This window comes from Schistocerca cancellata, chromosome 5 (assembly GCF_023864275.1).
Source record: "Schistocerca cancellata isolate TAMUIC-IGC-003103 chromosome 5, iqSchCanc2.1, whole genome shotgun sequence".
Taxonomy (NCBI): Eukaryota; Metazoa; Arthropoda; class Insecta; order Orthoptera; family Acrididae; genus Schistocerca; species Schistocerca cancellata.
In genome coordinates, this window is record NC_064630.1 from 506,690,522 (window position 1) to 506,705,987 (window position 15,466).

Here is a 15,466-nt window from a genome sequence, read left to right on the forward strand (position 1 = left end):
ACTGCTAAGCTTACGGTTGGTGGGTGGGTTGGGGAAGGAGACCAGACAGCGTGGTCATCGGTCTCATCGGATTAGGGAAGGTTGGGGAAGGAAGTCGGCCGTGCCCTTTCAGAGGAACCATCCTGGCATTTGCCTGGAGTGATGTAGGGAAATCACGGAAAACCTAAATCAGGATGGTCGGACGCGGGATTGAACCGTCGTCCTCCCGAATGCGAGTCCAGTGTCTAACCACTGCCCCACTTTGCTCGGTGCTAAGCTAACGACTCGAACCAAACTATTGTAGCTGTATCGTCATTCATTCGACCTAAATTATGTCTCATATTATAATGGACCAACTTTGTTTCGATTTGGAGGTGCGGCCTAAAACTTTTCTCTCACCTTGAATTTCGAGTCTCAGATTTCTGGTGCGGCTTAGATTTGGGAAAAATTTTTTTCCTTGATTTAGAGTCTCATTTTTCAGGTGTGGCTTAGATTCGAATGCGGCTTAGATTCGAGTAAATACGGTAATTTGATTCCTGCTTTTTGCAATTATCATTAAACATTTATGATTTCTGGAAGATTCTGAGACTGACTGAATAAGAAAAACTGTTATTTCAAAGAAATAATATTTATATTTATTTGTTGGTTTTATTCTGCCATTGTATCAACAATGTCAAAACATTTCTGCACTAAATTGGGCTTTCATGATTTTAATTTTCTATATAATTATTGCATATTTAATGTAAGTAATCACTATTTCTTAACCCATCTGCCCAAATAAACATATCGGATTAATATATGAACATAATAAAGAAGATTGGAGATATTGTCAATCCGTAAAACACCCACTAAATACCTGTGACAATTAGAAACGAACAAAAAAATTAAAGGAATTCATAGTGAACAAATTCAGAAAAGAAAGAAAAAATTTATGTTAGGAATAAATTTCATTTTTCCTGTATTTATGATATTAATGTATATGAAGAAATCAAAGAATTTAAATGGCATGGAGTTGATTTATTATTGTTTTGTATTCGTAAGTATTAGTTATATCTTAAAATAATATTATTTCCGAAGGATGGAGAAGAACCAGAAATTGAAGTTGAAGCTGAGTCTCATACAACAGTAGATTCCTGTGTGCTGGAGCCAATAGAGGCATTAAATACTGCTGTTGATATAGAAGATGTTGAGCTCCTGATTGACAGTAATTATATAGGTGAATTGAAACCAACTGTGGAGGCAGCTATTCAGGCCAAGTGGTCCAAGATAATGGGTCCTGATGTTGAAATTGTAGTAAGTATAAAATTTATGTTTTTATGTCATGAGTGAAATCATCAAAAGTATAACTGTAATTGAGCTGTAACATGTACTCAATATGATAGGAATAACTATATGTTTGGGGTTTAAAGGTTTATTTAGTGATAATTAACAATCTACCAATTTTTCATTTTTCTTTCTGCCCTCTTCATGCCATTATAAGGAGGGAGGGGGCGGTGGGAGGACAACTCTGATTCCTTGTGCTTATTTTGAATATATTCACCACATATATGTCTGCCATACACTCTGTTGTAGAGTGTGTATCTGCTATTCTTCTAATAATTTTGAGTATTAACAGTGGCAACATTAAGAATGTAAATTTATTGTATAGATATGCTATGAGCTTAAGATATCAAATATTCAAATAACCACCATACAAAAGCATATAGAAGTTCTAATACTAAGATCTAATATTAAACTTATTGCTTGTGTTCTTACCCTTTGAACCGTATTTCCTCCAGGTGGTGAGTAGTTGTCTTTCTGTATACTATTGTCCATATTCATTGGTCATGCGTAAGTGGCAGTAATTATAATATTTTTATTTAATCCTTCGTTGTGCAGACCATGCCAGACAGTTCATATGTATAGTTTTGTCGATCTAGCTGCCTTGATCAGCAGCACATTCTAAGCTCTGTTTTCACATGAAGTTTTTAGCTTGTGCTTCTGTTGCTGCTGCCTAAAACGAGACCATTCTGTGTAATTGAGACAACATCCATCCACACACACACACACACACACACACACACACACACACACACAGGCATGACCACAGTCTCTGGCAACCCTCATTCTTCAGCTGGGTAGCTAATAGGATGTTACACGCCATTCTACCGAAGTGATGTAACACCATATTTGACACCTGACCACTGATTTTTTCATCTTGCAACATTACTATTAAATTTTTTTGAGCACAAAACTTGTTATTTGACTTTTGCAAGAATGTATTCACTTTGCAGGTGATTTAATATGGAACATAGCCTAAAACGTATCGCTACGATTTAACATTTCATCAGATAATGGTAGAACTGTAATTACTTAATTTTGTTGTGGAACAGAGGTCCTTGGTTCATTGGCATAAATTAATAGCCTCAGGACTTTTGTGTATAACTTCCCATTTATTTTCTTCAGGTGCTATGGGTGAATTCATGAAATTTTAACATACTTTGATTTCTTTTTTCATATTAATCCATTTTTAAATCTTGATGGTACAAATGAACACCTTGAAATTTCATACAGCTGCTTCCATACTATCACTTCAACAACCATTAGCTAAATGATTCAATGACTGGCTTTCTGTGGAGGTGCAGCTGCCATTGTTTACATAAAGACATAACACTGCAAGATTACAAGGTTATTGGAACAGGTTCTTCATTGACCGTACAATGACATATTACATGTTGCCAAATATTTAGGTGTAACACTGTTCTTTACAGGAAGGAGGAAAGTTTTTGACATAAACCAAATGTCGTAGGAAAGTTCTTTTTGAATGTAAATACTTATGGATTAAGGGAGACCACTTACCGAAAAGCTGAAACATTGAGTTGCTGATAGGCACATGCAAAAGAAAGAAAACTTCCTAGCTTTCAGACTTATCCTTCAGTGACTCTTAACCATACTAGGATTTGGAATTTTGGGAGGCTGAAGGTTCCGTCTAGATGGCCCATAAATATGCTGGCATAGGAAGGTGCCTTACGGTTGTTCATGGCTGTGCCGCATGTTTCTTTGTAAAGCTTCTCTTCAAAGGAAAGGTAGTTGTGGGTCAGGATATAGTTGGTAGGGCATATGAGAAATGAGGTTGGAGTCTGGAGGACATAGAAGAGTTAGTGTTCGACAGCAGCAAGGCCATGGACATGAGGTGTGTTAGTGTATAGGGAGGTGTCATAAACAGTGATAAGTATGGATCCAGCAGGTAGAGGTATGGGGTTGGTGGAAAGTCAATGAAGGAAGTGGTTAGAATTTTGGTATGGGAATCTAGGTTCTGGACAATTGGTGGGAAGTGGTCAACAAAAGCGGAAATTCTTCCAGTAAGAACGCAGTAGCCAGCTACAATGGGGCATCCAGGTTTATTGGGTTTGCAGATTTTGTGGAGCATGTAGAAGTTGGGTGTGTGGGGTGTTGTTGGGGTGAGGAGGGCTAATCATCCTGGCCTATTTATATCGCCTTCAGAGTACGCCACTCCCCAGAAATTCCTACAGTCATGCATTACATGCGTAGCCCATATACTAGCCACCCTTCCCTCCCGCATTCCTAGCCAGAAAATCAGCTGTCTCCCTGTAAGCCTCTAGTCAATCACCCCAATACCTCAATACCTCACCTTGCCTCCTGCCTCCCTCTTCCTCTACCCATCCCATCCAGCACTACTGCCACAACAACCAACAGCAGACACCATGTAGGGGCTGAGGTCTCTCTCTCTCTCTCTCTCTCTCTCTCTCTCTCTCTCTGTGTGTGTGTGTGTGTGTGTGTGTGTGTGTGTGTGTCTTTTACTCTAGCTTGTCAAAGGGTAACTGTGAAATCTAGCAAGTTTTCTTTCATTTGTGCCTATCGACAACTCACTGCTTATGCTTGACATAAACCAAATTTTTACAAGATTTGCCTTTCTATGCAAAAGTTCATAAAATGAATCACCTTAATAGTTGCTATACAAATATGCAAATTGTTGGTAGATTCTTAATTATTTTAATTACTATCATTTACGGAGGCTTCAGTGCTTTAGTCACATTATTTCCTGCATCTAAGTATTTTATGAATTATGTTAAAGATCATTATCTACAGAAATGCTTGCAGTTTTAGTAATTAGACTCAACATCACTTAATGTTTTTTCTAGAACTTCCTGTCTGTTAACATTACAAACCTGTATTACTGGTATGTACCATCATCATTCTTGATTAAGACATCGTCTTGATAAAACAGGAAAGTGGATATGAAATTTCAAAGTATTGTATTATTGTAAATGAAACAGCATTACTAACTTGTTATTTGCAGGACATTTAGTTGCTTCAAATAGTATTAGATAAAGAATAATATCTGTGAAATGAATTAACAGAAATGTAATTATAACATAATAAAAGTTACAATGCATCAAGTAGTATATTAAATATTATGTATCAAGATGTTTAGTTAATCTATGTATCATTTACTTCAGTATTTGAGTCTACACACACACACACACACACACACACACACACACACACACACACCTGTGCAGCTATTTTGTTTCCAGCTAAAGACAAAATACCGAAATTGCAGTTTTGCAGGTAGACTGGGGTGAGGTATTGGGTTGGGTGGGGGGGGGGGGGGGGGGGAGGTGGATGGAGGAATTGGGAGCTTGGAGTGAGGCAGCCAGTGGGCAGGACGGGAATGTGACACACAGGCACTGGAACTAGAGATTGTGCGGTGCATAGTGACAATGATGCGAAGGCCACCAGAATGAATAGCCAGTGCAAAACTGTGGTGAAGAACAGAGTTGACTACCCAGTAGTGGAACACACTGCTCAGCACAACATGCTCAAGTTCTGTGACTGCTCCACAACCTTGACATCTGGAGTCGTCTCCCAAACACCAGCTTCCTGATCTACACAAATGAGAGTTTTTCTTGCAGCACACCCTTCACTCCAGTAATCTTCCAGGTGCCAATCTCGACTAACCCACTACACCCGTAATCTGTACCTGACAGTCTTCCCTTCCTCTGTCTTGTCATCCCTCCCAACTCACACCTTCATGTCACTGTCCTATATGCCAAACAAACCCACTGGCTCCAGTACCCATGTGTTGTATTCCTGTCCTGTACACCTGCTGCTTACTGCTTCTGCATTCCTACCCCACACTGCCTGCCTCCCCCCAAACCACCAACTGCCTCCCTCCAACCCCTCCTCCTGCTTCCTGCATATTTCTCCCTCTTCTCATCCTACCCAACACAACCACTCAACACAGTCCAATGGCTAAATTACAGTACTGGCATTGTGTGTTCATGTAGCACATTGTAGCTGCACAAGTGTGTGCGTGCACATGTATGTGGTGCTCTCTAGCTTGTTAAAGGGTTAGTCTGAAAGTTAGCAAGTTCTCCTTCTTTTTGTGTGCCTGACAACATTTCTGCCATTCAGTGAGTGGTCTCCTTTACTCCTTGATTATTTACTGTTCATTTCCAACATGTTTAATCTCCTTTTGTTGTCTTTATTTGACTAATGTTGATCCAGCTTAAGGATTAGTTTCCATTATATTAAACAATGAGAAACACCAAAAGGCTGTACAGGAGGGGCAGAGTCTGCTAAACACCATCCAAGTGTCTCATCTCTTATCTTGGGTCCCTCAGGCTGTAACAGCAGTGAAGTTGAGGATTCTAAATAATCTGCATCACCATTTCAAATACAGTCAGTGTTTGATGTATTTTACTATTAGAACTGTTTCATACATTTCTTTCAGGTAACACATTCTGACAAAGCACTACACTCCTTTATTTGTTTTTGTTATTACTCACTTGAGCATACAGCAAGATAGGAACCTGGTTCAATACAAGCATCACCTACAAGGATTAGACAGAAATATGGAAACACCTCAAGAAATGCATGGTTGAGCATAAATGCAGATGCTAGTCAAGCTCGCAGGTTGCACTGATGTATTTGACCATGAATGGCACCTGTGCAATGTCCTCAATATATTGTAAGTGTTAGTTGGGGTCAGAACAGTGTTTTGTGCTGTCCAGAGTGCTTTATCTCAGAGCTAAGTGAATTTGAACATTAGCAAATTGTTGGTGCTCGTATGGTGAGTGCTTCTGAAAACAAGGTATCTGAAGGGTTTGGTGTTTCAAGAGGTACCATATTAAAGATGTACACTGTATAAAGGGAAAGCAGAAAAAATCCAATAAGTCACAACATGGATGAAAGCATGTGTTGAGTGATTGTGACAGATGGTCATTGAAAAGGATTGTGACAAAAAATAAGAGGATGACAGCTGCAAAATCATGTTGAAGTGAATTTTGCTCTCACAAACCCTGTCAGTCCCTAGACAACATGAAGGGAAGTCATCAGATCAAAATATTATTGAGCATTTGTGGTCTGCTTCAGAGAGAAGTGTATGTGATCACTATCCATCTCCATCATTGTTACCTGAACTTGCCAGTGTTTTGCAGGGAGTATGGTATAAGATTCCCTTGAAAACCATATGGGACCTGTAGTTATCCATTCCAAGAAGAATGGAAGCTGTGTTTTGAATGCCACTGGTTTTCCTACGCTGTATTAGGAATGTTAATGTGTTGTGTTTTTGGTGCTTCCATATTTTTGTCCACCCCTGTACTTCTCTCTCTAAACCGGAATCACGATTATGTTATCTGTGGTGGTCCATCATAGAGTACTTCTACCAGGGCATTGAAAACATCACTATCATTGAATTTGGCCATTCCAAAGGTGCAGCAGTGCGTGAACAGTAGGGCAACAAACACATAAGTTGCTGCCAACAGTAGCGTGGGACACACAGCTTCCAAAAATAGAATTTCACAGAGTTCTTAATAGATTTTACCTTGTTGTTGGTTCCAGTGAATTCATATGTTGAAGCAAATATATTCTGTAATCAGTGCTTAGTCTCCTTTCTTTTAAACTTTTATTATTATTAAAATAATTCTTAAAAACTGTAAAAATTAAAATGGATATTTAATGTCTTGTCAAAGATGTGGTCATTAAAGATGGGACACAAGCTCAGATTAGAGAAGAAAATCAACAGTATCTTTTCAAAAGAAATGATTCTGACATTAGCCTTAAGCAGTTAAGGGAAATCATGGAAAACCTACATCTGGATGGATGTCCAGTCTGTAATTTTAACTGCTTCCTCCTGTCCCCTCCGGAAACCAAGCCCATTGTCGTAGCCACATGAGATAATTTCTCAATTTCTGAAATTATGTGCATATTCAGATAGTAAGTGCTGTTGCTCTTAAACTCTGAACTGTTGCATCAGGAAATACTGTTCAGACAAACTGTGTAGTACTCTTGTTATAGACCTCTTTGCCTTTGCAACTGCTCCTGTGCTGGAATATGGAAGCTTTAAACAATTCTCAAATCTTTCTGCCAAAAATGAGAGAACACACTTATGTTCAGTACAGTTGTACTGTCTCTGCAGTTACAAATGTCATCAGTAAGGTACCCAGACTGGTAATTATTCGGGAAAACCTGGAGAACCTGTAATTCTTAGGGAATTACATTTTACCTGAAAAATCAAGGATATATAAGAGAATTTCAGGAGTTTTGTAAAATCTCAAGGAATTCTGTGTTTTTAACCTAACATTGGAATTTAATTTTATTGAGCTTTATAAATCATGAATTTTAAAATACTTAATATTTCAAAGTGTGTTAATTATTTGAATATTAGTCCATATAAATTATTGATGTTTAGAAACTATGGTTAAACTACAGCCGAAAGGAAAGAAAAGTAGTTATTGTGAGATATTTCAGCCCCCCCCCCCCCCTCACCCTGTCCTCCTCCCTCCTTTGCCTACTCAGCATTAATTTCTCAGAAGCTTCTTTTGACATCATCTTCCTCCCCATGCCCAGAATTCTCAGGGTTGTTTTTTTTTTTTTTTTTTTTAAGTAGCCACCCTGGTATCACTTCATGTACAATTTCGGATCATGTATCAATCTGACATTAATCTTGTGTAATATTCATGAAAGACAGTTCTGCACAGTCAGTAGCACCATTGCCGTAGCTCAACCATTTTCTCTATGGTGAGGCCCACCTATCTGAGCTGGGACATAATGACACAGAATATTTGCTCAGTCAGCAAGTATCGAAATACATAAAAAAACTGCCATTTCCCTGCCTTGTAGAGGCCCAGTGTCTTTCAGGGCCAATACATGTGTACATCATTACGAAATATCGTATTCATGATCCATGGAACTAGTATTAATTTAATCTAATCTAATCTAATCAAGTGGAACAGCTTCCCAGCACGCTACATTTCTAAATAAATTTCCTGATAACAGATACTTCCCTGAGATGATGATCATTTGTCAGTCAGGTAGCTGTTGGGTAACACATTGCTTTACCAAAAGTGATATGTTATACCTCACATTGTACCATATTAATTAATGAAAACATCTCTAAGGAAAAGAGTCGCAAAAATAAAAGAACAATCAAATGAAGAGAGAAAAATACTCCTATTTACCAACCACCAAAAGTTATTAAACTAAACAAAGAATGACAAGCACTAAAATTCACTAACAACAAACCCTTCTTGTACCTAAATAGGGGAAAGAGCTATTGAATCTTGAACTTTCTATGGCATAAGCAGGAAAATAACACACGAGCTCTGGTTGAGGGAAACACAACTGGATAGCATGAGGAGAACATCTGTATCTCCATCTTCATAAATACTCCACAAGCCACAGTACAGTGAATGCTGGATACATCATACCAATATTATCAGTCTTCTTTTGTATTCTGTTCATGCAACGAGCAAGAGATAAACTACTATATGCCTCTGTATGTGATATAATCTTTCTTATCTTTTTCTTTGAGCCCTATGCGAGATATACATTGGTGTCAGCATAATCCTCGCAAAGTCTTCCATGAATATAGATTCTCTAAATTTACTGCTCAGGATCTAATGAGATGTATGTTTTTGTTCTTCACAAGCATTTCTGCTAAACTCTCATCCTGATTATATTGAAGTTTTGTGATCTTAATTCCTTTGAATTTGTATGATGTCTGTTGTGAGGTGTGGTTGATAAGGGCTCCGAACACTGGAACAATATTCCAGAATTGGTCACACTAGCGTCTGGTACATGATTTCTTTTACAGATGCACCAAACATTACGAGAACTTTTCCAACAAATCTTGGTATTCCTGTTGCGTTCCTTAATGCGTGACTGTCATATTTCATATCACTTGTTGATGTTATCCCTATCTACTTATATGATAAAATGTGTTCAAGCTTAATCAGAATTACTATACCTCTTTTTTGTACAAAAAAATAAAAAGAAAAAAAAAACATTATCCTGCATTTATCCACAGTTACAGAGATTATACCAAGTGGAAAAGTTTTCCAAGTCATTCTGAAATAGAGTGTATGACTGTTTTTTGGAAATCCTCTTAAATGATTAATTATGTCATTTTATACTCGTAACATGCCTCTTTCTCAATGGATTTCAGTATTTGAAAAAAAAAAAATTTCAAATAATTTGGAAGCCCACTAAAACTCTCTGTTTGAGTCATATGATGCATGTGATATCACTGGCTAGCACGCTGCTCCTATTGTTGTTGTGCAGCTCATTCACACCGATATCTTGTTTTGGAATTTACATTTTGAAAAATGGATTACAAATGGTGTATAGTACCAAAATGTACAAGTTCATCTACAAAAACTCTGAAAAATTGTTTCTGAATGTTCCAAACCATGAGAAGCAGAAAACGTGTTTGCAACTTGCTTGTAGACAACCAAATGAGATAGTGGTCACTACGTGTGTGTATTTCTGTGAGGATCCTTTAGATGTAAGTGAACACTCCATATGGCCACGTTGACACTTGTAGTGTAATAGATTAGCATGCTGTACTACTAATGCAATGTTCGCAAGATTAATCCTCATTTGAAGCAAACCCCCCATCCCTCTCCCCACCTCCAATCCTTCCTGTTCTCTTCACATAATACTACTGTCTTCTTAAGTTTACTTTATACATAACACAGTTATGTAAGAGCTTCAGATTCTATATCATGTAACATTTTAGTATCTCTTCTCATTTATTAGCTCCATTGTTAAAAATCTGATCAGTTTGAGATGAATCACACAGATGGTCTTAAGGAACTGTATTTCATGCCTGGTGCCACCCTTATTCTTCAGAATCTGAAAAACTATTTAACAACTTCTGACTGTAATATTTTTTGCAAACACATCATTTAACACAATAATTTGGCACCACCATCTGTCTCCAATGAACCTGTTGCAAAGTCGTATGGTTTTGACAAAGAGAAACACTGAATTTTGCTTGGAACCCACGAGGAAATATAATAAGATCAGGATATTAAGATAAAATGAAAGTTGATCCTGCTGAAGCACTTTTAAATCATAGTGTTTCAGTAGCAGTTAAGCATGCATTAGAACAACAGATATTTCAAGGTTCTGCTGCATCAACTGCATAATTTACAGACATAATTTCCAGTGCCTTAAATTAATGACCTGGGGCAACAGAAAAACTGCAATGTGTAAAGCTGTTGAAGGCAAATGCAGTGATGTTCTGCAGTTCTCCATGAGTGTTATTACACTGCCTGAAAATTTGAAGATTGAGAAATGAGGTACCTGGAAAAAGGTAGTAGTTCTGGCAATGACCACAGCAATTAACAATGAGAATTCTGTTTTACTGCCCGGGAAAACCTTTTCAGCATGAGCAAATAGTCTAGCTCCAGATTCCCTTAGCACTGTGTCACAGTAGTTCTGTCCCAGTTGTCATGCAATGAAGTTTTTGTGTTTCTTATTTTTGGAATATGAAAATGTGGGTTGTTTTCAAAGAAAATAGAAGATAGCCATAAATGCATCACAGTTTCTGCTATCAGCCTTCACAAAATTCCTTGCCATTGTTACTTAAAAGTTGCAAATGCATTTTCCATTACTAAATAACTAAACTGTTTACAGAAAAAGTGTGGAAAAACGCTAGGAACTAACTTGGGGTAATACTCATGTAACATGCATATATCTTCGTAGTACTCCTAGTTTGTGATGTCACCAGAGCTTCAGCAGATAATAGAGTGTTTCTGATCAGATGACCAAATCTTAAAATTTAGTAATTTTTAAGCATCAGTTACATAAAACTAACAGATATTGAGTGAGAAAATTGCCTGAAAATACTGTTTGCATATTATAATCGTTCAGAATAATGATGAGCCAAACCATATTTTTAACATAGGGATGTAACCTGTACCATACAGTTGTTGAATGACAGTATTGTCCTGTATAAAACTGCATCATCAATGAACAGTTTTATAGTGCTGCTGATCCTATCTGATAAATCCTTTATGTATATTGAAAACATTAGAAGTTCTATTACACTTCTTTGGGGCTCTCTTAATGTTACTTTTATTTCTGAGAAACATTTGCAGTCCTGTGTAGCTTATTGGGTTCTGTAAGTCAAATATTCCTCAAGTCAATCACATATTTACAAAAATACTCTGTATGGTTGTTTCTTAGTTAGCAACTGCTAATTTGTTAGTGTCAGATACATTAATTGAAGTATAGGAAGCAGACTCTATCTGCTCACTCACCTACATTTATTGTTTGTAAGATGTCATGTCTGAGCAAAGAAAGCTGTGTTTCACATATGTGTGCTTTTTTTCTGAATTCATGATGATTCTCTGAGAGACACTAGTTTTCTCACAGGAACATCATAAGTTTTGAGCTGAGAATATGCTTTAGTATCCTGCAACAGGTAGACATCAGATGTATAGGTCTACAATGCTGTGTATGCCATTTATTACCCTTTTTGTAAACAGCAGTGACATATGCTGTGTTTCAGTCACATGAGAATATAAAGCAATTCGTGATAACTGTGACCTAGGAAAGTAGCAAATTCCATAGCGTATTTAGAGTATTTAAGACAAAATCTAACTGGAATCTTGTTGGCACCTGGTATCACTTGTTTTTCTCTCTCTCTCTCTCTCTCTCTCTCTCTCTCTCTCTCTCTCTGTGTGTGTGTGTGTGTGTGTGTGTGTGTGTGTGTGTGTGTGTGTGTGTGTGTTTGTTTGTTTGTTTGTTTGTGTGTGTGTGTGTGTGTGTGTGTGTGTGTGTGTGTGTGTGTGTGTGTGTGTGTGTCAAACAGATATGGTAGTACCCCCTTGCATGAATATATAAATTCCAACAGTGTAGGAAAAAGATTGCTGCTTACTGTAAAGAAGATACATTAAGTTGCAGACAGGCACTTACATAAAGCTTACAGCCACAGCCATCATCAGCAAAAGAGAAACACATACCATTCATACACATAAGCACACAGACCTCATGCACACTTGACTGCCAGCTCTGGCAGCTCATACCTGGGAATTGGTAGTTGCGTGCATGAGATGTACTTGCTTGTGTGTATGAATGGTGTGTGGTGTTTCTTTGCTGATAGCCTTAAGCTTTACGTACTTGTCTTTTAATAGTGCCTGTCTGCAACTTAATGTATCTTTCTTATGGTAAGTAGCAATCTATCTTTTCCTACATTGTTGATATTCCTACCTTGAGTTTCCATTGTTTTATATTGTTAAATGTAGAATTTAAAATTGATGCCTTCTGTCTGCTGTCTCCAGTTTCTACATCAGATGGATTAACGAGAGATTTAATGAAAGATTTAATGAAAGATTTGAGTCTGTTCATTGACTTAATATAGGACTAAAACTTCGTAGGATTTTCTGATAAATCTTTCACCAGGTTCTGACTGTGAAAATTATTGTAGGTTTCATGCAGATAAAAGTTTCTCATCTGGGCCATGGTTTTTAGTGTGTTTTAACTTTAGTCAAAATTGTTCTGCCACAATGATCATCAGCAAAAGACAAACACATACAATTCATACACATAAGCACACAGACCTCATGCACACTTGACTGCCAGCTCTGGCAGCTCAGACCTGCAGTTCAGAACTAAATGATCTCAATTTGTCATTTCAATAAGTTGGTTGTGATTCTGTATTCATTTGACCAAATACAAGTACTCTCCTACCTCTCTTGATAACTTTTTGCCTGTGTTTACCATTGGTCACATAATAGCATCATTTTCACTAATCCCTGTCTCATTGGTGACACTCAGAAAGATAGGGTCTGTTTGTAGCTAGGAAGCCTACAACTTTTCTTTCATGTGTGGGCTGTCAGACTAGTTGTTTGAGGCAGTTGCTGGACAAAGTTATCCGTATTACTTTGCAAGACTATTTATCTTCACTATGAATAATGTATGCATAGTTTATCCAGTTGTTACTGGGCAAGTTAAACCCACCACTTACTTCTACCATACGCTTGGTGTTACGTCTGTGATACCAGGTTTAGACTCTCCCTGGGTAATGCTTGTTCCTCAGGACGGTGTGCCTATTTAGAATCAGAATAACTTTCTCTCTAATTTCCTAGATGGAGTACCTCTCTCCTATGATGTACCGCCCTTTCTTTGCAAAGGTACCTGATGCATGTAGTAACAGTTTGATTATTGCTAATTTACATAAAAAAGCTCATATCGGTAAAATTAATTAAAACGAAGGACATTCAGAAGTCTACCATAGCAATCCACTGCTGATGCAAACATACAAGGTTAAACAATGAAGCATGTTTAGCTACATATGCAAAACATGTGCTTACTATCACATGTATCGGGTAATAGAAACTGTTTTGATGTGTCAATTATAAAATGATCATAATCTGAAATGAGTATGTTCTGCAATTATGAATATGAAACTGTAGAGCATTTACTGATTTTTTTTTTTTTATATGCAGCCCATGACATCTCTCTTAAGTTTTCTAGCTGATACAATTGTTTGAATTTTTCCTGATGTTTCATCAGCTTGAATTGCTCACAGTGCTGAAGATTCCACATTCACATCAGTAATGAAGGACTTGCACTTGCACCAGGAGAATCTCATAAAAATCATGACAACTTGTAGCAATCTGTCTATGCAATATTCACAACTCACTTCACTGTTTTCGCTGTGTATGGAAATGTAACTACTTTGTAAATGCACACAATATTGATATTGCTGTAAGCAGTCTTTGGTTGGCTTGTGTCTTATTTAGATGTGAGTGCCAATAAACTCTTTAAAAGAAAGAAGCTGTAATGGAACAGACTCTGTTGACATTTATGTAGTTTCTGTTTACAGAAGCTGTTTGAAATCTTTTGCTTTATATCCAGCATTCCCTTCAACTCACCTCAAGCATATTTTTTGCTTATGTGCACCTCATTTTTGTACTGATTTTACTTATTTTCTTTTCTTGTAATATACATTCTGTACTCCCAATTTCTCTCTCTGGTTCCCCCCTCTCCCCCAGTCCTGGTTACTACATTCAAAACATTGAAATGATTTCCTTTTTTTATCCTGCACTCCAAGTAGTTGAGAGCTTCATGCATGCTTTTATGTCAACCATTCCCTGAAATTTTAATTCATCATCTGAATCTTCATAGTTATGTGTTTCAAGCATTCTTTCTCAAGTTGAATAGACAAGGGATAAAAAAATTACTTCCATTGATGTGTTCACCAGAACTGCCTTTAATCAGTTTTGTAGACAGAACTGAATATATTATGTTTGCTTGATTTCAGGTCGCACAGCTCTGCAAGTTTAATGAAGGTGGTGGCCTTGGGATCAGCTTGGAAGGTACAGTGGATGTTGAAGATGGACAGGAGGTCAGGCCACACCACTACATACGTTCCATCCTGCCTGAAGGCCCTGTTGGAGCAAATGGTCGACTTCGTTCAGGAGACGAGCTTTTGGAGGTTAGAAACATTTTCAGTTTGGTTATTTAACTGCTGTATTAAGTAAATTTGTTGTTGCATGCTATAATTTTCCTTCACTCATTAAATAATGAGGCTCACATTTTACAGAGTTGAGCTGTAATTGCAGTTTACTCAAAAATGACAAGTGTTTTGTAATGTACAGGGCTATTACAAATGATTGAAGCGATTTCATAAATTCACTGTAGCTCCATTCATTGACATATGGTCACGACACACTACAGATACGTAGAAAAACTCATAAAGTTTTGTTCGGCTGAAGCCGCACTTCAGGTTTCTGCCACCAGAGCGCTCGAGAGAGCAATGAGACAAAATGGCGACAGGAGCCGAGAAAGCGTATGTCGTGCTTGAAATGCACTCACATCAGTCAGTCATAACAGTGCAACGACACTTCAGGACGAAGTTCAACAAAGATCCACCAACTGCTAACTCCATTCGGCGATGGTATGCGCAGTTTAAAGCTTCTGGATGCCTCTGTAAGGGGAAATCAACAGGTCGGCCTGCAGTGAGCGAAGAAACGGTTGAAGGCGTGCGGGCAAGTTTCACGCGTAGCCCGCGGAAGTCGACGAATAAAGCAAGCAGGGAGCTAAACGTACCACAGCCGACAGTTTGGAAAATCTTACGGAAAAGGCTAAAGCAGAAGCCTTACCGTTTACAATTGCTACAAGCCCTGACTCCCGATGACAAAGTCAAACGCTTTGAATTTTCGGCGCGGTTGCAACAGCTCATGGAAGA

At 37.9% G+C, this 15,466-nt stretch overlaps 1 protein-coding gene across 3 annotated transcripts in view; it reads left to right on the top strand.

The window, feature by feature from the left end:
* Window positions 1-15,466, top strand: part of LOC126189017 (patj homolog) — a 490,590-nt gene that overhangs the window by 432,602 nt on the left and 42,522 nt on the right. For all 3 annotated transcript variants that reach the window (XM_049930836.1, XM_049930835.1, XM_049930837.1), the window contains 2 exons: window positions 1,057-1,272; window positions 14,540-14,713. In XM_049930836.1, coding sequence (XP_049786793.1) covers window positions 1,057-1,272; window positions 14,540-14,713 — 390 coding nt within the window. The remainder of the gene's footprint in view (window positions 1-1,056; window positions 1,273-14,539; window positions 14,714-15,466) is intronic.